General features: G+C 39.6%; 1 protein-coding gene across 2 annotated transcripts in view; it reads left to right on the top strand.

Moving 5' to 3' along the window:
- The window catches only part of zzef1 (zinc finger, ZZ-type with EF hand domain 1), a 273,801-nt gene that overhangs the window by 39,107 nt on the left and 209,910 nt on the right, over positions 1-24,784 (top strand). The window contains exons 3-7 of one of the 2 annotated variants that reach the window (XM_039756776.1): positions 957-1,151; positions 2,758-2,941; positions 3,204-3,403; positions 18,594-18,804; positions 21,917-22,033. In XM_039756776.1, coding sequence (XP_039612710.1) covers positions 957-1,151; positions 2,758-2,941; positions 3,204-3,403; positions 18,594-18,804; positions 21,917-22,033 — 907 coding nt within the window. Of the gene's footprint in view, positions 1-956; positions 1,152-2,757; positions 2,942-3,203; positions 3,404-18,593; positions 18,805-21,916; positions 22,034-22,359; positions 22,488-24,784 lie in introns of those variants that run through there. The other variant, XM_039756777.1, reaches the window with a different exon arrangement.

Below are 24,784 nucleotides of genomic sequence, written 5' to 3' on the forward strand. Positions count from 1 at the left end.
TAACTCCATTGTAAAGTGCTGTTATAAAGCATGTATTTAATGCAGTCTACTAACACATATAATTGCATTTTATTATCACTGTTACTTTTGAATATGACTCGGTGTTAAAAATCTAATAAACAAAAATTACTGACTCCTTAGATGAAGTAAATAAAAAATGTCAAATGCTCCAACTTTTATAGCAGTTAAAGTCACTGAAAGCATCTGAATGTTATGCCATGAATACATTGTCTAACTTGTGTTATATACAAATGAATCTGAGCTTCATACAATCAAAACAAACTTTGTATTTAAACTCGTAATCCTAAGAAGTTGTTAGAATAAATGTGTTTACAACAAATTAAACAAAATCTTAAAAATGAGCAGTTTTTTTCATTGCTGAAGTAAGAATGTAAAAATAAGAATAAAATAATAATTCCATTTTACTTGTAAATACAGTGCAGCGTTATACAGTATTTGCTACTGAGCAGGTGCCAGGTGCTCTGGATGTCAAGTATTCATTCACAAACGTTTTCGTTTGTATCATTTATCTTTTAGTAATTATTAAACTATTCACTAAATAATAGATGTATTTTGACTTATTTTTTCAGTCTAGTTCTGGTTAAAGGTTTCTTTTTAGTCTTTTGCTACAAAATGGTTATGACTGATGCCAATTTTGTATTGAATCATGAAAGGGTTTTTTAGAATGCGTTTAGCCCATTGCTGTTTTTCAGCAAAGTCCTGGCATGGTTAGAACAGGTTTCAGTCAAAGTTACAAAAGTCAGAGAGTTGGGGTGGGTACATGTGTGCTATTCTGCCTTTAATGATAGCTTTTGTAAGTAACCATGTGCATAAATCTTGTTTGTTATATGTTTGTTATAAAGTAAAGTTCCACAAAAAAGTAGTTAAAATGATTAGATTACAGTGATATTTTAGAAGTGCAAAATGTAATTATTTGTATTTACTTTTCTTCACAGGTTTTTTGGATATTTTTTCTAAATCAAAGGATCGCCTTGGCTCTCATGCCTCAAAAATACTGAGGTTTCTCCGTCGAAACAGAATTCCAAGCAGTGCCATTCCATTTCCAATACTTGAAGGTTACAATAATATTTGTACAATGAGGTCATCAGTTATGCAGAACTACTTGGATTTCCTTCTCCAGAAAGAAAATGGTATATCACTTTCATGGTTTGGTTTCAGAAGTTTAGCATATTTGTTAAAAGTGTTTGTTAGAGTCATATTAATGTAATATGTTATTTGGTATGAAAGTGTTAAAAATGTAAGAAATTGTTATGAAGGGTACAAATCCTTGGTTATCAAACTGCATGTATTAACAATTGATGATAAAATGTCATATAGCTGCTTCATTCTTACACGTTAGTTGCACTATATCATACCATGGTCGCTGAAATGATTTTTATTTGTATCGCTCATTGCATTTTGTTTGTATAATTAACTTACTGTTTCTGTAAAATACTGTAATATTTTAGGTGTTACTATTGATTAACTGTTTTTTATTATACACTAACGGTCAAACGTTTTAGAACCCCTCCGTTTTTTCAGTTTTTATGGAAATAAACCCAGTTTAATGTCTTAACGCTTCATGAAATAAAGGTGTAGAACAAATAAACAATAGCATATAAAAATAAGGGAATCCATTAACTGTGGAAAATTTTATTAAAATTCTTGATTCATCAAAGTAGCCACCTTTTTCTTATCTAACAGCCAAGCTGTGTTAACCATTTTGATTCAGAATGCCAGTTACTCCATGTAAATCACTAACTCTGCCTCTAGCAAAAGAACCCCAGACCATTAACACTTCCTCCTGCATGTGTGACAGTTGGTGTCACACACTGAGGAACCATCCTTTCACCAACTTGATGCACAAACACCCTGCCTGATGTTCCGAAGATTCAAATTTTAATTCATTGGTCCTTAAGACTTTCTTGCAGTCTGCTATTTCAAGGCCCTATTTTGTCCTTTAAGAAATTTCTTTCTTACTGTCGTTCTCCCTGTCAAACTTACAGCACAAAGTCTCTTCTTCACGGTAGAAACTGAGACTTGCTTTTTTCGCACACTGTTAAGCTATGCCTTTGAAGCTGTTGTGCTGATTGGGTTGTGATTTTGGGACTACCAGATCTCTTCCTGTTAGAGTTTAGATTGTGTAGGACACCATACTCGCTGACGGTTCTATTTATTTATTTATTTTTTTAATTTCTGTAAATGAAAGGCCTACACTTCCAAGGATGGTAATGTTCTGTCTCACTTCATTTGTTAATTGGTATTTTCTTGCCATTATCACTGGAATTAACTACTTCCTACAGCGTAATACTGTCCAAGTAGATAGAGAGTGTAAAAACATGGACTGTTCCAACTCTGCTTTAAAACCGGGGGTATTTAAGTAATCAACAGAAGTTGTTTGCTTCTACTTACAAGGCTTAATTTACTTTAATTGCTGCAGAACATCTGTAGGTTGTAACCTATTAGTTGTTTCCTAAAGAAGGCCATTTTGTAATATTCTAATGTTTCCTTTTTTCAGTGTTTGCTAATCTAAACTTTAAATTTAAACCTATAGCCATATAGGTCATTCATTGCATTTCAACTGATTTAATTGGAAGAAAATTAAGTGTTCTGAAACTTTTGATTGGTAGTGAATTTTGCATTTTGAAAGTAAAAATTAGGATAATATAGCCTTTACTACACTCTGTGTTCTAATATATTTATCATTATTAATCGTACTGTACATATATGGACAATGGCTATGTTGTTTTTTCCCAGACTTGAATATTCAGAATACAGCACAACTCAACTGTGACTCCGAAATGGACAAAGTTAAAATAATCACTAAGTGTTACAGCTCTATAGAAACATCTTCAAACTCTGCGGATATTGATAAAATGACCAATGGAGAAACAACTTCATTTTGGCAGTCAGATGGGAGTGCTCGCTCACACTGGATTAGGTGAGTAAATTGGTCAATGGAAGTGAAGCCTGTGGGGGAGAGATGCAAGAGCCCATAAGATTTTGTGTTATTTTTCTGAATATTCTATATGTTGTTAATTCCTGTATTTTCACTTTGAATGAATCTTTGATCGTATAAACTAAAAATATAATATAGACATTTCATATTAAGATCTGACATGTTAAATAAAAGTTGATTATAATTTTTTTTATACTTAACATTATGGCTTACTGAAAATGTTTTTTTTGTTTGTATTTTGTAGATTGCGGTTAAAACCGGATGTGGTTTTAAGGCGATTATTGATAGCAGTGGCAGCAAATGACCAAAGTTACATGCCTCAGCAGGTAACTGTAGCTGTGGGAAAAAGTCCAAGAAGCCTACAAGAAATAAGAGATGTCCACATTCCAAGCAACATCACTGGTTTTGTAGCTCTTCTGGAAAATGCTAATATCAGCTCACCTTGTTAGTAAAAGAATTTCCTTATTTCAACAAATATGCAACATATATGATTTTAATAGTCCTACAAAATGAGAAAGTGCTAAATGTGGCAAAGTAAAAGTTATGATATGAATTATTAATCCTACAAAAATCAAGGCAAATTAAGTATATTGTTATGTGCACTCTGTACAATGAAAATTCTTACTTGCATGTGTCATCAGAACATTTGACAATAAAAATACCAACAAAAGACACACATGCACAAATAATGTGGCATGCATACAAGTAAGCATATAAATGCAATATACAGTGCTATTCAACATGAAAGAGCAGATTTCAAAAATTGATTTCAGACAAACTGTATAAGACAAACACATTCCGCACATCACTGGATAGAGGCAAGATCAAAGTTTGGTCCTGTTATCCTTGAGGTTGCATGCACTCAACATGAGCACCATGTGTAGTGTGACAAACATCAAAATGGTAGACCATTTCGTGCCACACACGAGTCAACTGGGGCCTCATGTATAAACGGTACGTACGCACAGAAATGTTGCGTAAGAACTATTCCACGTTCAAATCGCAATGTATAAAACCTACACTTGGCGTAAAGCCACACACTTTTCCACGGTACCTCATACCTTGTCGTACGCAAGTTCTCCGCTCGGTTTTGCAAACTGGCGCACCCAGCGTCAAAGCAATGGTACTGTTCTTGTGTGATTACTCATTATTTTCATGACGCGGCTTTATAAATACACAGAAACTAACCGCATATTGTTTATTAGTGTAATGCATCTGATTATAATTAACTCGTAACAATATAATGGTCCAGGGAACAGCCATAGTATTCCAAATACCATAACTGCTTTAGCGTTGTTACTCTCACTTCTCCTTCTCCTTCTTCTTCTTCTTCTCCTTCTTTTTCTTCTTCTTCTTTCAGCTCCTCCCGTTAGGAGTTGCCACAGCGGATCATCTTTTTCCATATTATTCTCACTGCACGACTCGGAGTATTTATATCACTGTATCTGAGTGTGAATCACAGCAGCAGCTGATCGGAAAGAGAATTATCGGTATACAGCTTTAAGGACACGCTGTCTCGGCCACTGCAAAACGTTTTAAAGCCTTTCCTGTACAGACCTCGCGGTTCAGAAACAGTTTAATCCCAAGAACTTTAAATGCACTCAATCAATTGCTCCTTGTAGAACGGTTTGTACTTATAAGTACAATCACCCCACTGTAAACTTGCACTACAGTTATAATATCTCACAACCTGGGCCACTTTATAAAGTGCGTATTTACATATGATGACGATATCATTTTTAAGGTGAAATGCAGCAAAATATGTTTGTTAAATTATACACATAAAACTTTAACTTCATTTAAATAATCTATATTCTTCACTGGGAGTGTCGTGAAGGATAGAATAATTAAACATGTACTACGAAGATATTTCAATGTTCTTTAAACGTTTTGAAGAATCGGCGCTAAGCTTACTTAGCGCTTAAGATGGCTTAACGTCTATTACAGAGCTGATTGTATGGCGATCGGTTACTTGGGGAAAGAAAAGCAAGGACTCTTGGGGGGCCACGCCAATATATATTGAATATAAAACAGAAAGAGAAAATAACAACACAGCTAAAAACGCAGCGACAAATTTCGACAAAAGATAAATGCTTGTCATGAGCACGAGGCTGCTGTGCAGTGTCCGCAACGGACGTGGCCATCCACCGTGATAAGCTACCTTACTGACATTGGCCGACTAAGGAACCACCGATTCTTCCTCTGCCCAGTACCACCACAAGCCTAGAGCCCGCCCCTGAGTACTGCTGCAATAAATTATTTCATCGAAGTGAAGCACATGTTTAGTAATGTGCTTTTACTCCTATCGTCATGAAAATGACATCACGTATACATCTCAGTATTTTAGTTATTCAGAGAGCTGTAATATCACGAATGTAATGGACTCTGTGTCCAGTTGGAGGAAGAGAGCCAGTTTAAGAAGCAAGTAGTGATTCACACACACAGAGCACATACGAGTAGAAGATCAAATACAAAACAAAGCATTTAACGTGCTACTTTAATTACGATGTGATTTGAGAAACTGGTTAATTAAACGATTTTAAGATGAAGTTTATAATGTTCTACTAAATGACAAAATAAACTACGTGATTAAAGTGGAAATGTCGAGATTGAAGTTGACATTTCGCGCTTTTCCCCACCGTGTGCCTTTTTTCTCTGTACCCTAATAAACTTTCATATGACACTCAGACAGTGGGCTTACAACTCTTCTTTTCACGGCAACTTTGATATGTGACTTCTTTTTATTTCCGCACTGTGCGATTTTGTGAATGTGAGCTTTCAAGTTTCTCCAACACGCTATGTCACTCGATCAACTTCCTTTTGTTGATTATACCACGGTTTATTTGAACAAATAGTATGTTTTTCCTTTGCCTCCACTTGGTATTCGCTGAAATTCTTATATTTTCCCCGTGCTTTTCCCATTGTCTTTTCACAGAAGGCTGCGCTTAAGGGCGATTTATATTGATTTGCATATTCAAATAGGCGTAATTCTGGGAGGATTTGGGGCGTTACATAATGCGCGTGCACGAGCGTTAGTTTTCACGCTGATTGGGATTTATGTAACGGAAGAACGTGGAAGTTGGAGTACGCACAGATTCCTGCATCTGGATTTTTCTGTGCGTAAACACATTTTGGCTTTTGTGCTTACGCCGTTATAGTGTGCGTTCTACGCACGCCGTTATGCATGAGGCCCCTGGTCCCTAGTTACTGAATTCACAGCTTCCTCAATTCGATGTCGCAAATCTTGAAGATTAGTGGGCATAGGTGGAACAAACACTCTTTCTTTAATGTACCCTCCTAGATAAAAATCGCAGGGGGTAAGGTCTGGAGACCTGGGAGGCCATAGAGGATGAATAAGATCTTGCTGTCCACCTCTTTCAGTCCATCATCCTGGAATGGTGTCGTTCAGGTAACGCTGGACTGCCAAGTGGAAATGAGGCGGGGCATCATCTTGCATGAAAATGAAGTCATTCATATCTTCTTGGAAGTTAGGGGAACAGCCAGTTTTATAGCATGTTCAGGTGTGAAAATCCAGTCAGCAAAATAGAAAGGCCCATAAACTTTGCTTGCAGAAATGACACAAAACACATTTTCCTTATTACATTTACCACATTGCAGCACGCACAATGATTTCTCTTGTGGTGTTGTTGCCATTTTACTATAAACAAGAAAAAGCGCTTGGTGGCATTCACTGGTACTTGTAGGCGAGCTTTTAAACTTTGAACTTTCCTCTATCCAGTGATGTGTGGAATGTGTTTCTGTCTTATACAGTTTATTTGAAATACATTCTTGAAATCTGCTCTTTCATTTTGAATAGCCCAGTATATATAATATGTATTTGCAAGTACACTATTGGTTACATTATAGTATTTGTTCTTATGAGCAATTATTCAGTAGCCTTATGACCTGTTGGTAGAAATTGTCCCTGAATATACTGGTGCAAGTGCCAATGGTCCTATACCATTGACCAGAAGGTAGAAGTGGGGAAAAATGGCTGTGCAAGATGGCTTAGGCCTTGACTTATCCTTATTGGCATTGTATAGCAGTGAGTGTTATATATGTTATTAATTAAAGGCAGCTGGGTGTTGGTAATATACCATCTTCTCCACCCAATGCAGTGCTTTACGATCTTGAGCTGAGTAGATGATGGAGCCAGTGTGGTTGGACTCTAAGGTGCATCTGTAGCAGATTGTGAGACTAGGTAAAAGAATGCAGGCTGTCCTTTAACGTCTGAGGAGGCAGATGTGCGGGTGAGCCCTATTCTTTTTACAGGAGCTGAAATGTGTTATGCCTACTTAAGTTCATCAGTGATGGTCACTCCTAGATGATCAAAGTCATTCACCCTTTTGACAATATCTCTTCCAATGTTGAGTGTGGTCTGCTTTCTGCAACATGAAATCAATGACCTGCTCCTTTGTTTTGATAACTTCAAGAATCAGATTTTTGCCTGAGCACCATTAAGTGAACAGTTAAACCTCTTCACTTTAAGTTCCGTCATTATTGTTGGTAATCAGGTCTATGATGGTGGTGTTATAAGCAAATTTAGTAAAAGAGTTAGAACTGTGTCTGGGCACGCAGTCCCATCAGTCTGTAGATATTCATATACTCTGTTTTTGTTTTCTTACACACAGAGGTTATTCTTGTCTTTTTGAAGTAGTTTAGGAACCACAGATTGTCTTACAGAAATATCAATGATTTCATTGAATACATCAGCTAGTTGGTTGCTTGGAGTTTTTAAACACACTCTAGAGTTCCATCTGGATCAAATACCTTGTGGACATTTACTTGTTTTAAAGTTCTGTATATGTAATATACAGACTCAAGAGAATAATGAAACTGAGTGCTGCTGACAATTAAATGTTGGACAACTTGTTACTGTGATCAAAATGGGCCTAGAAAGAGTTAAGCTGATCAAAGGAACGTGCAGATAAAACCGAGTTAGGTTTTTCTTTGTAGTTTGTAAGCATCCACAATCCATACCAAAGATTATTTTAGGTGCAAAATAATTAAAATTGCTTTTTTTAAACAGGGGAGAATAACGTTTACTGGAATGAGTGGATTATATTGTACATTTCAGCCTGACTTTATTCAGATTAGATATTCACTGGAATTATCAGCAAATTTAATTGTTATACTTATTTAGTATTTGGATATTATTATTTTTTTGTACTTAGTACTGTTCCATTCTCTTTTAAATATAGTCCATAGAGGATAATATTTCTAACTATTTTCTACTTACTATATTTACTATGAGTAGACTAATAATTAACCTATTTCTTTTTGTTTATATAATACTGTGCATACACATATATATATATATATATATATATATATATATATATATATATATATATATATATATATATACACTCTCCTAAAGGATTATTAGGAACACCATACTAATACGGTGTTTGACCCCCTTTCGCCTTCAGAACTGCCTTAATTCTACGTGGCATTGATTCAACAAGGTGCTGAAAGCATTCTTTAGAAATGTTGGCCCATATTGATAGGATAGCATCTTGCAGTTGATGGAGATTTGTGGGATGCACATCCAGGGCACGAAGCTCCCATTCCACCACATCCCAAAGATACTCTATTGGGTTGAGATCTGGTGACTATGGGGGCCATTTTAGTACAGTGAACTCATTGTCATGTTCAAGAAACCAATTTGAAATGATTCAAGCTTTGTGATATGGTGCATTATCCTGCTGGAAGTAGCCATCAAAGGATGGGTACATGGTGGTCATGAAGGAATGGACATGGTCAGAAACAATGCTCAGGTAGCCCGTGGCATTTAAACGATGCCCAATTGGCACTAAGGAGCCTAAAGTGTGCCAAGAAAACATCCCCCACACCATTACACCACCACCACCAGCCTGCACAGTGGTAACAAGGCATGATCGATCCATGTCCTCATTCTGTTTACCCCAAATTCTGACTCTACCATTTGAATGTCTCAACAGAAATCGAGACTCATCAGACCAGGCAACATTTTTCCAGTCTTCAACTGTCCAATTTTGGTGAGCTCGTGCAAATTGTAGCCTCTTTTTTCCTATTTGTAGTGGAGATGCGTGGTACCTGGTGGGGTCTTCTGCTGTTGTAGCCCATCCTCCTCAAGGTTGTGTGTGTTGTGGCTTCACAAATGCTTTGCTGCATACCTCGGTTGTAACGAGTGGTTATTTCAGTCAAAGTTGCTCTTCTATCAGCTTGAATCAGTCGGCCCATTCTCCTCTGACCTCTAGCATCAACAATGCATTTTCGCCCACAGAACTGCCGCATACTGGATGTTTTTCCCTTTTCACACCATTCTTTGTAAACCCTAGAAATGGTTGTGAGTGAAAATCCAAGTAACTGAGCAGATTGTGAAATACTCAGACCGGGCCCGTCTGGCACCAACAATCATGCCACGCTCAAAATTGCTTAAATCACCTTTCTTTCCCATTCTGACATTCAGTTTGGAGTTCAGAAGATTGTCTTGATCAGGACCACACCCCTAAATGCATTGAAGCAACTGCCATGTGATTGGTTGATTAGATAATTGCAATAATGAGAAATTGAACAGGTGTTCCTAATAATCCTTTAGGTGAGTGTATATATACTGTGTGTACTGTATATGTGTGTGTGTGTATGTATATATACAGTACAGGCCAAAAGTTTGGACACACCTCCTCATTCAATGTGTTTTCTTTATTTTCATGACCATTTACATTGGTAGATTGGTAGACATTGGTAGCATCAAAACTATGAATGAACACATGTGGAGTTATGTACAAAAAAAGGTGAAATAACTGAAAACATGTTTTATATTTTATATATATATGTATGTATGTATGTATGTATGTATGTGTATATATATATATATATATATATATATATATATACACACACACATATACACACCAGGAAGTGCTGGGGGGAAGACGACCGGGGACACCCGGACGGCTTCCGGGTGAGCAGCCGGCACTTCCGCCACACTGGGGCATGTCTGCGGAGGAGTGCCGGGAAGCTGCTGGAGCCCATCCAGGTTCATTTTTAAGAGGCTGCCTCCCTTCAGTCGATGGTGGAAGTGGACAGAGCTGGAGAGAGGACTGGAGGCGGCCAGGAGAAAGGCATTGGAACTGTGAGGCCTGGACTTTGGGGAATCGGTGCAAGAGGCACTGGGGTTTGTGCTGCATGTAAAGAACTGTGTAAATAGTGTAAATAAACAGTGTGTGGTAAACTTAAGATGTCTGTCTGTGTGTGTCCGGGCCAGCGTCCACAGTGGCGTAGCTGGCAGGATGCTCCACCTGGGTGAAGGTGGGGACCTGTATTAAAAAATATTTCTGTGGACGACCCGGCGCAGCAGCGGACCCACACACTCGCTGGGAGCGTCCGGTACAACCGCTGAGCGGTTTACCCCAGAGACCGCCGCCGGACCGCAGAATGGCCATCCCCGGGTGCGGAGGAAGGAGAACGGGCGTTGCCAGATTGCAGCATGCTCCGATTGACGCGCCGTCGCGAAGGACGGCCCAGCCGGCGTGGCGACACAGAAAGCCACACCGAGGCAGGGGCCTTGGAGTGACGTGATCTGGGAGGTGAGTGCCCTGCCTTGACGTAATCGTCCCTTTGGGGTCGTACTTACCTCGTTTTCCACAGGGAGGGACGATCCGGATCCGCGTCCGTGGCAGGAGCACGCCGGGCCACGAGCTGTCGACAGCGCGAGGGCGGCAGCGGAGGAGGCTGCGCAGTCGGAGCCGCTGCGGCTCGGGGAATCGCCGCAGCTGCGAAGCTGCCAGGAGGCATGTCACCGCACCCAGAGCAAGGGAGACAAGATGGCCGCGAGCTGGATGTCCCGCCCGCTGACAGGCACGGGATTGGCCGGTGTGTCTTGGGTGCCCGCCAATGATGGTGGCGGGACCAAGGAACGCCAGTCTCGGGCCGAGGAGAGACCCGATTGGGCCGGAGGGAGTGGCCCACAGGAGGCAGACGACGAGTGGGGCTGATAGACAGGTAAGCCCACCGACGTCTGTGTCTCTGTTTTCGCCAGCGGTTCGGCGTGAGCCGGAGGAGTCCCTTCGCCCCGCAGAGTCGCCTTTGTTGCAGTTGCTGGGTGCTCTTGTCGTCCGGTTGGAGCAGCTGAAGGGGAAGGCGGTCGCGTCGGGAGAGACGCCGTGTGAGACGGAGGATCGGCGCGACGCTGGAGCCTTTGGCCGACAGGACACCGCGGGGGAGGTAGGTTATCCCGTCCCTGTAAAGCATAAGGGGGGATTTGCCGAACACGGCCGTGACTTTAAGGAGGACCGGCATCGAGTAGGAGATCCCCTGACAGCGGACGCACCGGTGCAGACAGCCGGCAGAGCGAGGAGAGCGAGTGCGCAGGGGCTGGCAGGACAGGGGATGTCGAGTGCCCTGGGTCCTAGCGCCCTGCGCTCCAAGCCTGGGGCTGGATTTGAGCTGTCATCATGCTCAGACTCAGACCGTCAGGGCGTCCAAGAGGAGAAGGAGGAACCGAGGGGTGAATGCCGGTTCCTCCGACAGTAGACGACGCGATGCTGGGTGCACGCGTCCGGTGAAGGGCCATCCTCTGCAGAGGCAGAGGGAAACCCCTGGGCGGCTGGATGAGCCGCCTGCGAGAGCGGCTCCACTAACACCAAGAGGATGGGCATGGAACCTGCGGTGGAGGAGCCAAACAGGCAAGTCGTGGGCTGTCGGTGGGGGGGAAGAGCGCTGCCGGTACGGAAACCGGTGGGACGCTCGGTGCGAGTGTCCCGGCAGTGCTTCTGGCCCTCCCTTTTGTCTTTCCACAGGACCGAAGCCCCGACGAGCGCTGGGACTGACGGCGTGTGGAACCTGCCCTCCTGGAACTGGCCGCTTTGCGGCGCAGACCAAAGGGGCGCGTTGGCATCGGAGGGGGTGCCGAAATGTCCTAGGTTGCCGTGTTGGACCCTGGGGACATAGTAGGACCCTTGCTGGGAACGTGCTGCCCTTTCGGGAAGTGCTGCTCGGACCCACGTGTCTTCGCTAACGGTGGGGCACTGTGGCATCTGCCCCGGCCGGGACGCCCAGGAGGACTGAAGGAGGGCTTGTGCCTCCTCCAGACCACGAGGGGGCATCCGCCCTGGTTATTTTGGGGGCCTCGGGTAAAGGGCTTGGAAGCCCAGACCTGTAGGGACCCGTGGGCCACCGCCAGGCGTGCCCGGTGCCTGAATATCCCTGGAGCCTAGCACTTCCGCCACACCAGGGTGTGCTGGGGGGAAGACGACAGGGGACACCTGGACTGCTTCCGGGTGCGCAGCCGGCACTTCCGCCACACTGGGGCGTGTTCTGGAGGAGTGCCGGAAGCAGCTGGAGCCCATCCGGGTTCATTTTTAAGGGGCCACCTCCCTTCAGTCGATGGTGGATGTCGAGTGGAAGTGGACAGAGCTGGAGAGAGGACTGGAGGCGGCCAAGAGAAAGGCATTGGAACTGTGAGGCCTGGACTTTGGGGAATCAGCGCAAGAGGCACTGGGGTTTGTGGTGCATGTAAAGAACTGTGTAAATAGTGTAAATAAACAGTGTGTGGTGAACTGAAGATGTCCGTCTGTGTGTGTCCGGGCCAGCGTCCACTATATATATATATATATATATATATATATATATATATATCTATATATATATATATATCTATATATATATATATATATATATATCTATATATATATATATATATATCTATATATATATCTATATATATCTATATATATCTATATATATATATATATATATATATCTATACATATATATATATATCTATATATATATATATAGATATATATACTAATAAAAGGCAAAGCCCTCACTCACTCACTCACTCACTCACTGACTCATCACTAATTCTCCAACTTCCCGTGTGGGTGGAAGGCTGAAATTTGGCAGGTTCATTCCTCACAGCTTCCTTACAAAAGTTGGGCAGGTTTTATATCGAAATTCTACACGTAATGGTCATAACTGGAAGCAGTTTTCTCCATTTACTGTAATGGAGATGAGCTTCAACGCCGTGGGGGCGGAGTTTCGTGTGACATCATCACGCCTCCCACGTAATCACGCAGTACATAGAAAACCAGGAAGACCTCAAAAAGCGCCAAGAAAACATGCATTATATAATTGAGAAGGCAGCGAAACAATAAGAAGCGAGCGAAAGTGACATATACAACCATATTCATGAGTTCTGCTACTGAAACAAAGCACGATGTAAACCTACACTTTAAATTAAGTTCATAGACAGGCTGCGCTGCCGCTTCTAATTTAGTGCCTGCCCATATAAGGTCAGTCCGTCAGCGTCAATCCAATAGCAAACTGCCACGGGTAAATATTCACGGGTGAAGGACTGTGCTTATGGAGAGGAAGATGAGATGGTCAGGGTGGTGTTTGACACAAACTCAGCTAAACTGCGAGAGAAAGTTTTAAGTGCCAGGACTAAGGTAACATTAAATAAAGCTATGGACATAGCACGAGATGGCACCAGCACAGCTGGGAACCTTCGATGCAAGTACACCGAGTGGCTCACGGAACTGACGCAGTTCACAGATAAAAAGCAACAGTTCCAAAGAGCTGAACAAAACCAATTACACAATTGAAAAGGCAGCAAAAATATGAAGCGTCTGATAAGCATATTCATAAATGCAGCTACTGTGGAAACAAAGCACACGGTGGAAAAAGTCAATGTCCCGCTAAAGGAAGACAGTGTAAAAAAACCCGTGCATGCAGTGTGTCAGGTCTCAGATAAAGAAGAAGACGAGCTGTTTATTGATGCAGTAAGAAACGAATCGATGAATGAAACCTGTCATCTTTACAACGATTGACAAACACGGAATGTAACTTGAACACAACACATCCTACAAATACGAACCTGATTGAAAGAAATAATGATAATCAAATCCTTGATGACAGCAACACTCAGTAACACTCACAAAACAAATACTGTATATTGACAGTCATGTTACGCTATTTTTAAAATGTTCCCTTTTCTTTTCTACCTTTTTAACACACTACTTCTCCGCTGCGATACGCGGGTATATACAGTATATATGTATATATATATATATCCCGCTCTACATACTCGAATAATGGATACTTTATTCGCCATCAATGATTGTTTTGGTAAAGCCATACTCAGTGTATTCATTAGATGAACGGTAAAAAGTAAGAGCGAGGGAGGATGACTCATTGAGGCATGCAGGCTGTAGTGCGTCAACTCTATCTGAATTGCGCAATCACATTTGAAAAAATATATCTTTTCAAGTTCTATTTAGTCCATATGTGTCAAACTCAAGGGCAAGCCACATCCGCCCGGGCGTAATATATCCGGCCCGCGAGATCATTTTATATACTGTATTATTGTTATTAAAGCCCGGGTATATGAAGCACTGGTAACACAATAAACTACAGATCCCATAATGCAGGCCATGGTTAGAGTTATTGCGCACTGAGTTTGCACTGCGCTTTGGTGACTTTGAAGAACAAAAAAAGTCCGTCTACATGCGGCTCGAACCTTGTGCATGTTTGGTAGCACATATCTGTGTGAGAAGCTCTTCTCAGTGATAAAGACTAACAAAACAGCACACAGGAGTCGCCTCACTGATGAGCACCTGCAATCCATCCTGAGAATCTCCACAACACAGAACCTCACAGCAAACAGAAACGAACTTGTGGCCAAAAAAAGATGCCAGGCGCCCAGCTCTAAAATGACATATGAGCAAAGACAACTGAATGATTTGATTTGTTATTGCACGTAAGAGCGGAGTCAACTGCTTTAACAAACAGCGTATTGCACTGATAATGAAATAGCTGTGTGTGTATATATGTAGATATGTATGTATATGTATATATATGTTTATATATGTGTGTGTGTATGTATGTATATATATATATATATATATATGTATTTGTGGGTATATATATGTGTGTGTATATATGTAGATATATATGTACAGTATGTATATATGTGTATATGTATAGATGTGTATATATATATATATGTATGTGTGTGTGTGTGTGTGTGTGTGTAAATATATATATATATATATATATATGACAACAACACTCATCACTCAACAGTCACAACAGTGACAAAACAATTACATTGACAATCAGGTTACGTTATTTTCAAAATGTTTCCTTTTCTTTTCATTGCTTCTTTAACACACTACTTCTCACTAAGGCTGGTATTTTGCTAGTATATATATATATATATATATATATATATATATATATATATATATATATATACACACAGTTAACCCTCGTTTATCACGGTTAATCCGTTCCAGACTCTACCGTGATAAATGAATTTTCGCGAAGTAGGATTCTTTATTTATAAATCAATATTTTCAAGCAGTTAGAGTATAGAAAACCTGTTTACGACCTTCTAAATACCTGTTTTAACATTGTTAGAGCCCTCTAGACATGAAATAACACCCTTTAGTCACTATTACACTCGTATTACCCAATATATTAGAAAAAATAAGAGAAAATAAGACATATTAGATGTTACAAATATCTCATTACTAGATGCACTCGCCTTTTAAGGCGACCGACTTTTATCCTCAATTTTTGTGCGCTCCATGTGTACATCAGGCATGTAAGTGTAGAAAATGAGAACATCAAAGTGCCCATTCATAACATCTCCCGAAAACCTACGTTTTTTTTTTAACCCCTCAAGTGCCTGTCCAAAGTCGTACAATGTCAGCCTGAATCTGTACCGCTAAACACGGAGTTTCATGCACTAAATAAGCTATAGATGAGAATAAGCAAGCACCATCTCCCCTGATATTTAGTACGCGGTGAGGCATTTGTACTCCATCAACATTAATTATTTCCAGAGACCTCATTTTGTCTATTTTTCCAGCACATCGCGCACAAAAGCAAGGGAACAATGAGAGCACTAGAACTCTGCTCACATCGCATCGCTTCGTACTGACTTTTATCCTCAATTTTTGTGCGCTCCATGTGTACATCAGGCATGTAAGTGTAGGGAATGAGAACATCAAAGTGCCCATTCATAACATCTCCCGAAAACCTACGTTTTTTTTTTATCCCTCAAGTGCCTGTCCAAAGTCGTACAATGTCATGAAGAGACACAATACTGAAGGAGTCCAGTCTTTGTCTTAGGTCACTGGATAACGTCCATGTCTCGCAACCATATAGCAAGACAGGAAGCAGCAGGACTCTAAAGTCTAGACAGATCTCGGGGGCACCATGCACCCCTTTCCAGCGACCCCATTCTCTCCCAAACCGTTTACTGACTTCATAGGAAGAGTCACCAGAGACATGAATGCCACTGCTGAGGTAAGTAAACCTCTCAACAAGGCTGACACTCTTTTCGCAGACAGATACACAGCTGATGGCTATGCCCAAAAGGTCATTAAAGGCCTGGGTCTTGGTTTTTATCCAGGCTACTCTCAAGCCCAGACTCTCAGACTCCTTGCTCAATCCCTCGAGTGCCTCAATCAGAGACTGCATTGACTCTGTGAAGAACACGGTATCGTCAGCAAAGTCAAGATCAGTTAATCTTTCTTCACCAACAGATGCCCCACAGTCACTGGACCCCATGACCTTGCCCAATACCCAGTCCATGCAAGCATTGAACAAAGTAAGAGCAAGAACACACCCCAGACAAACCCCAGTATCAACTCGGAAAAACACAGAGGTCCTGCCTGTACTCTGCACAGCACTCACAGTACCAGTATACTATGTACTGGAAATGATATCCAGCAACCGTGTGGGGATCCTGAAAATCCTCAGGATGTCTAACAGGGCAGCACGATCAATTGAGTTGAACACTTTACGAAATCGACAAAGGTTGCAAAGCAACTCTGCCGATATTTATGTTTGCGCTCCATAAGAGCTCTGTGTGCTAAGATGCAGTTGATGGTAGACCTCTTGGGCGTAAAACCAGACTGCTCCGGTCGCTGGTAGGTAGCAAGTGATCATGGATCCTATTGAGGATGACCCTACAAAGGTCCTTACCCAGCACCAAGAGCAGTGTTATCCCCTTGTAGTTGCTGCAATCCAGGCGATTACACTTCCCTTTCCAGATAGGGATGACAAGTCCCATTTTCCAGTCATTTGGGATGACGCTCGTCTCCCAAATGGAAAGAAAGATTGCTTGCAATGCCAGGAAGACAGCCTTACCACTAACCTGGAGGAGTTCACCCCAGATACCACAGATCCCTGCATCTTTCTCTACCCTGAGCTGGTTCACCACCTGTGCAATCTCGGTGAGATTGGGTGCTTCACAGCTAATTGGAGGATCAGCCTCAAGGACTGTGGACTCGGAGATATCCAGCATCTTAGCCGGAGGATCTGCTTTGAACAGCTGTTCAAAATAGCCAGCTCAGTGGGTCACAACTGCAGTGTCATCTGTAAGGACTGTTCCATCAGACACTCTGACTGTGACTGTCTGAGGAGCAGATTCGGATGTTTGTAATGCTTCGATTCCTCTGTAAGCAGGACGTGGGTGGCTAGACTACAGATGGTGCGTCACTTGCTCACAGATACCTGTAACAAACGCCTTCTTATCTGCCCATAGAGCCCTCTCAGTTGTCCTCCTCAGTTTCTGGTACAGACCAGAGTTGCTATCAAGCTGTGCGCTGCGACTCCTCTCGATGATATCCAGATTGCCCTGCAAGATGACACACCTCTTTCTGGGAACACCAGTAACACCAACACAACCCTCGGCAACCTTCAGGGTCTTGGCATGGAAGGTCTCCCACATCACATTAGGATTGGCAGCCACACCCAAATCCGCAAGTTCCTCACACAAACTGCATGCCAACACATTAGAAACAACCTGGTCTTGGAGTCTGGCTAAGTACAGCCTAATTTTCCTAGTAGGTGGTAGCCTAATGGACCTAAGCAGGAACTTCAGAGTAGCAACAACAAGTCTGTGGTCAGAATTCAGAAACTGGGCACTTTTGTAAACCCTGCAGTCTTGCAAGAGTCTGCAGCATCTTCTCACGAGGATGTGGTCAATCTCCTTCACTGCACCACCAGTAACTACATATAGTACAGGAGGTACTGTGTATGTCTGAGTTTTGCAAAGTATTTAAAAGACAATAGTAAATAAAGCAGTTTCTTTTTCTGTTGGAAGAGTTATTCCAGTTAAAGCATGCAATGCCAAGTATTTTTAAAGGATTATTCAGAAAGTAATAAATGATCACCAATTGACTACTGTGAAATCGGCAATTGGCTGTGAATGCCAGTCACATTGGAGTTGAAAATTAGCACTAAAATGTATTTCAGCTTATGGATATTTGAGCAAGCTTTGCAGTAGTAGTTCCTTTCAAATTAGTCCATACTGCTAGAAGCTACCTTTTAGTTAACATGTAGTCCTCAAAATAAATTAAAATGATTTTAATGATTATTATAGGATGAGATTTTTTTTAGGCCTATATACCGGTATTACTAAAGGCGATATTTGTGCTTATTGGCATATAAAACAAATGTAAGAAGCAGATTCTTATTTATGGTTTGTGAATTGTTAAAAAGTTTGCACAAACCTGATAATGTTGTGACCGTAAAAATCTGCAGTTAGTAATCTCTGTGCAGTTTTGAATAATGTGGTCTTTGTTTCAACTGCCTTTTTAAATTTGCATCTAACTTTGCCATTCCACAGTCATTCAGATAAACATCAAGCGGTGCCTGAGTGATGGATGTGATACAAGAATCCATGGTCTTCGTACAGTTGGATATCAGATAACCAAAAGCAAGGGCGTATCTGTGTCTGATGCATCTGCAATTTGGTACCTATCTTTGCTTACATCTTTGGTGACCACATCAATGGAATCCAATCCAGATTTAGCTCAGGCTGTGCTACAAAGTACACAGTAAGTTTGACTAACGTTAAGTGACTTATAGAAGGACTAAATTATTTTTGGCTGATGCTCTTTCTTTTTTATTTTTCATATTTGTAATTTTATTTCTGAAAGTAAAATTGAAACGAGTAACAGTTTATTCTGATTTTAAAAACATTATTTCTTTTAAGCCAATGTATTTTATTTTTGTGTAACATTCATTACTGCATTACTGGATTTTGAAGAATGTTCTAAAAGATGGCGATATTTTTGTAGTAGTTCTTTGAAATAAAGGTGTCCTTCTCTCTTGAGCTGTTCTGAAGACAGCTGAAACCTGCTAGTGTGTGATTAAGATATGATTCTTTTTTGTTGTATAATTTTTTTTATTACTTGTGTAAATAGAACCAAATTTATTTAAGCCCATGTGAAAAAAGCGAACATTTTATTAGCACCGTTACAGATTTAAGTTTAATATTTAGTAAAATATTGGGAATACCACATTATCCAATTATCATCAAAAAGTCTGTGATATTGTCAAATATGGGAATTGTAGAAACTTTACCCATATTACCGTGTAATACACCATGCTACTGTCTAACAAAACCTGTGAGGGAAAATTGTTATTGGTTGTATTCAGCACAATGAATGTTATAAAGCCAATGAAAAAATTTTGGATTTTTTTTTTTTTTTTTAAATCATTTTACTATACACCACCTAGCATAGAAATGGAGAAAATTTAAGACGTTATTGATTCTATCTTTATTAATATCAATGTGAACTTTATTATCATTGCATGGAAAATCACTAACAGAAGAAAGTCCAGTAAGATAAAATGAAAAATCCTCACATGAAAAACAAAATACTCTTTATAGTTATAAATGAGTTTCTCTATTATAGTAGCACAAAGGCACAAATCATCTCTGGTATTATGGTGTTTTAATTCTGAACTGCAAAAAACTGATATTTATTGAGCAGATGGTTAACAAGAACATTAAGGCATTGCACTATAATTCATATGTAAAACATACATAGAATATAGCAGTTTACAAATAAAAATAGTGCCCTTGACATTGTTTTTAAATGAGACCAGGCCACAGTCAGGAAAATCCTATTTGGTGCTACTGTATTCCTAAATATATATAAGATTTACGTCACTTAAGTAGTTCTCCATTTATTTTTGTGGGGGGAATTACTGTTTTTTTTCCTTCTGAATTCAATGTTTCATTCTTTGCATTGATCTTAAAAGGATCACTACTGTACAATTACAAGATCATTGTTAATTTAAATTTGAGTTCCAGGTTTTTAATACTCTGAGTATCAAATGTTAGATTTTTAGAAACATCACTATTGCAGTGTCCACAGCATATTAAAAGATGTGTGGGCCTGATAAGCAGTTTGGCATTCATTTTGTGCACAATATTTATAATAATGGTTTAGAGAACACAAACTTGTAAACAAGCTGTGTTAATAGTTTCTAGGGATGATCAACTGGAGTTAAACCTTACCTTCTTGAAATAATCCCTTGTTGTATATCAGCATTTTAGGTATCTTTGACAGAATAGTATTGAACATATTGCTAGAATTTGAAAACAAACATTGACATATGCAAACTTCACACACTTTGATGTGAATCTTTGATGCTACAATGCTAACCATTCTGTCACTATCGTCCCATCTTCAATATACTAAGACTACTAAAATAAATAAAATTGTATGAGTCTATGAGGGTTTAAACATCTGGGAGGGATTACTTTAATAAGATCTCCTCAAAACCCTTAATTTTAACTGTTTTAAGAGATACTGAATACAGATCATTTATTATCATTTCTATGCTGTCATTGTGCCCAGGGACAATCATTTGTCCAAATGCATCTTTTGCTAGCATCAGGGACTGTACCAACATCAGCTTACCAGCATGTAGCTTCCAATTTTTTAGGTTTAATTTGATTCAGTAGAAGTTTGTAAGTCAGATTAAGTTTTATAGTCTTGTGATATAAATTATCAAGGCAGGATTATGGCTTTGAGAAATGGAAATGCCTCTGTTGTATCCATATCAACAACATACCCATTCTGGAAATTTTTTTTCACAGAACAAAAGCAACAGAATATTTAAAACCTCTCCTTAACTACATTTTAGTATCTTCAAACCTAATGTATTGCTGTTGGTTTTCAAGCTGTAACTGAACAGTATCAATCAATCAATCAACATTTATTTATATAGCACATATTCATACAAAAAAAACGTAGCTCAAACTGCTTTACAAAATGAATAGAAAAATAGAAGACACAATAAAAAATAAACATACGAGGTGTGGCAGAAAAGTAATGACCCGAATAGTCGTGTCATTTAAAATGAGGCTAGCCAGGATAAAACATTTGTTTTCATTAAGGATCTTTGCTTGTCTTATTTAATTTAACCATCTGCATAATTTTTTATAGGTAGTCCCTTTCACGGGTAACTCTAAAAGTAATATTTTTACAACAGCAAATGCCTAAGAACCTGATAAGACATTTTATATTAATTTAAGCATAGTATGTACTTATAGGCTTATGGATTTGTAACTCGGTCATTTAGTGAAGTTGTAAACTGAGTCATACTAATATACTCAGAATCCAAGTTGAGTTTTATCTATTTTGAAATGGCAGAGCCTTACTTCTTTACCCTGTAGAAGTGTTGTTGCAAGACCTGTTTATGCAAGCTAGTTAAGACAATTGGAGCAGTTTAAGCAGGAAATTATGTCTCAAGATCCCTCAAAGCAGATCTGTTATAATTGGTAAGTAAAGAAAATGTTCACCAAGTGTCATAAAACCTAATGGATTTGCAATCCTTTTTTGAATTGTGCACTTTTACACCCTGGAGTCACTGAGATTCCGGTGAAAATACTGTGTTTATTAAATAATAAATAATGTACAGTATATATTTGATTGTGTCTAGTGTTGTTGTTTTCTGTAATGTATCCTGGCATTCTCAAGTTTTTTGCTGAAGGTGTTTGTGAAACAAACACATGAATCATAAAGGATTCATAGACTTTAGACGAGAGAGACTTGCATGTGCTGTTGCCTTCTTGTGGTGAGAATAATGTATTTTTGCACTTGTTATTCAAGGTTTATTTAAACATTATCTTTGTTTTTTAAATGTTTCTAGGAAGGCTCTCCAGCATATGCCACCTCTTTCACTTACCCTGGGGTCAGCAGAGTTTCCTAAGTTCTTTTCTCCAAATATCTTGGAAGAAGTGGATGGATTTCTCCTAAGGATTTCCGAGTAATTTATTTTTTTTGGGGGTCGGGGGTGTGGTTGGGTGGGGTTCTTAATTTGCATTTACTCATATTATTAGGCATTTAATTTTGTCTTTTTTCCTTCTCCCTTCCATTTTTTGTTCTTTCAAAATATTACATTTGGTTTAATTTTAGCTCAGTTAATTTAATGATTTTAATTTAATGAGTTTTATTAGCACCGTTACAGATTTAAGTTTAATATTTAGTAAAATATTAAGAATACCACATTATCCAATTATCATCAAAAAGTCTGTGATATTGTCAAATATGGGAATTGTAGAAACTTTACCCATATTACCTTTCACATCCTCATCCGTGTAATACACCATGCTACTGTCTAACAAACCTCTTTCACTTACCCTGGGGTCAGCAGAGTTTCCTAAGTTCTTTTCTCCAAATATCTTGGAAGAAGTGGATGGATTTCTCCTAAGGATTTCCGAGTAATTTATTTTTTTTGGGGGTCGGGGGTGTGGTTGGGTGGGGTTCTTAATTTGCATTTACTCATATTATTAGGCATTTAATTTTGTCTTTTTTCCTTCTCCCTTCCATTTCTCGTTCTTTCAAAATATTACATTTGGTTTAATTTTAGCTCAGTTAATTTAATGATTAATTAAATGATAAAAAGTTGGAGAACCAGTCGTATACTTCCCCCATATAAAATGTGTTTTAAATACTTATTATTGTAAAAAATGAAACCAGGGAAAAGGAATTAAATTGAATGTATTAAAATTAAAAACAAAATATATGGAATGTTTTTACCGCCTTATTTTCAAGTCTATGACCACGTTTTGCACTCCACCCCCCATTTTTATATTTACGCCTCATATCCTGACTTACTCTAAAGCTGTGATTGATTACACTGTCATCAAGTGCTTAATGTCATTTAGTCCAGTATGAATTCTGTTTTCCATTCTTGTCATGCATGGCTGGTACTGCCACAAAGCCCAGTTGTACGTTTTTCACGTACATAAATAAAATGAAAAATACATGAAAAGAAGTGGCTAAATAGATAAGTAGATACATTTTTATACAAATAACTAACATATCATGTGTCTTAGATACCAGCTGTAGCCAAGGAAACAACACTGGCAAAGTTGATCATTTCTGCTGTTCATTGTGTGGCAATAGCATTTTCAGATGCGCTACTATTGCAGTACTTTTCTTGTAATGAATGTGTATCAGCCAGTTCCTATGTGTGTATATAGAAATATATGTATGTATATATGTGTGTATATGTGGTGGGGGCGGGGAGGTGGCTAAGTCAGTGTGATCTGGAGGGGGTGGGTATTGGGTGTAAAGTTTTATTTATTATGAACATGTTCTTAAGTTTGCATATGCTGGATTTATGTCCAAGTGTTTGTTGATGGCGTTCTCATTTGATAGCCAAGATTCGGCCAGCTCTCTGGCACTTTTAGTACTGGCCTTAAATTTTACTTGTACATTTAAGGCCAGTACTTAACGAACAAATTGGTTAACAAACTTTTATTTTGAACAATTTTTGTCTTGGTTAACGACCAAAATTTGGATAACGAACGCAAGCACAGACCGATTTTTGTGTGTTTGTGCTCAGTTGTGCTTTGACGCGCTTGCTGTACACATTGCTTTTCTGAGTGTTGTGTTCACTAATATTACTTTTTTGTTATTTTTTCAGTTTCGATGCTATTTTTTATTTGCATGTTTACTCGTGGCACCTAAGAAAGAGAAACGCGTTAGTGATAGTGGCAGTAGAAAACGTATAAGTGTAGCAGTAAAGAAAGAAATTATAGCAAAACACGAGAATGATATTCATGTTTCCGACATCGCAAAGGAATACAATATGCCGAAATCGACTGTCTGTACAATTCTAAAGAACAAAGAGGCGTTTAAGCTGGCTGAACTGGCCAAAGGAGTGACTATGTTAATTAAACAAAGGTCTAAAGTGCTAGAAGAAGTGGAAAAACTGTTGTTAATTTGGATCAATGAAAGCAGCTGGCTGGAGGTAGTGTTAGCGAAGCAATAATTTGTGAAAAGGCTAAGCAGTTACACAATGCCAACAAGCGAGTAGAGGGTGGTTTGATAATTTTCGCCATAGTGTTATAAGGCACGGGGAGGCTGCAAGTTCAAATGAAACCGCAGGAAAAGCATTTGTGGATGAATTCAGGGAGTTTTTTGAAAGTGAACGCTACGTCTCGCATGGGTAACTTGGACCTTATTTATGGATTGGCTGAGTGTTTGCCCCAACTGTCAAAAATTATCTTCAGGAAAAGGATCTTCCTATTAGATGTTTTCTCTTAATGGATAATGCTCCTGCGCATCCACCAGGTTTGGAGGAAGACCTGGATATCGAGTATGACTTTGACGTCAAATATGTTCCACCCAATACTACTCCATTACTGCAACCGATGATGGATCAGCAGATCATTTCCAATTTCAAGAAGCTGTATACCAAGGCACTGTTTTCCAGGTGTTTCCAGGTCACTAATGACACTGATTTGACCCTTCGAGTGTTTTGGAAGGAGCACTTTAACATCCACTGCATCAACCTCATTGACAAAGCCTGGAGTGAGGTCTCTTCCCGCACATTGCAATCTGCCTGGAGGAAACTTTGGCCAAGTTGCGTCCGAGACTTCGAGAGATTTAAAGCAGAGAGCTGTGCCGAAGTAGTGAGTGAAATCGTGTCCATTGGCAAGAGTGTGGGATTAGAGGTCAGTGATGCTGACGTGGAGGAGTTGATGGAGGACCATCGAGATGAACTAAC

The sequence above is a fragment of the Polypterus senegalus genome, chromosome 6 (assembly GCF_016835505.1).
Source record: "Polypterus senegalus isolate Bchr_013 chromosome 6, ASM1683550v1, whole genome shotgun sequence".
NCBI lineage: Eukaryota > Metazoa > Chordata > Cladistia > Polypteriformes > Polypteridae > Polypterus > Polypterus senegalus.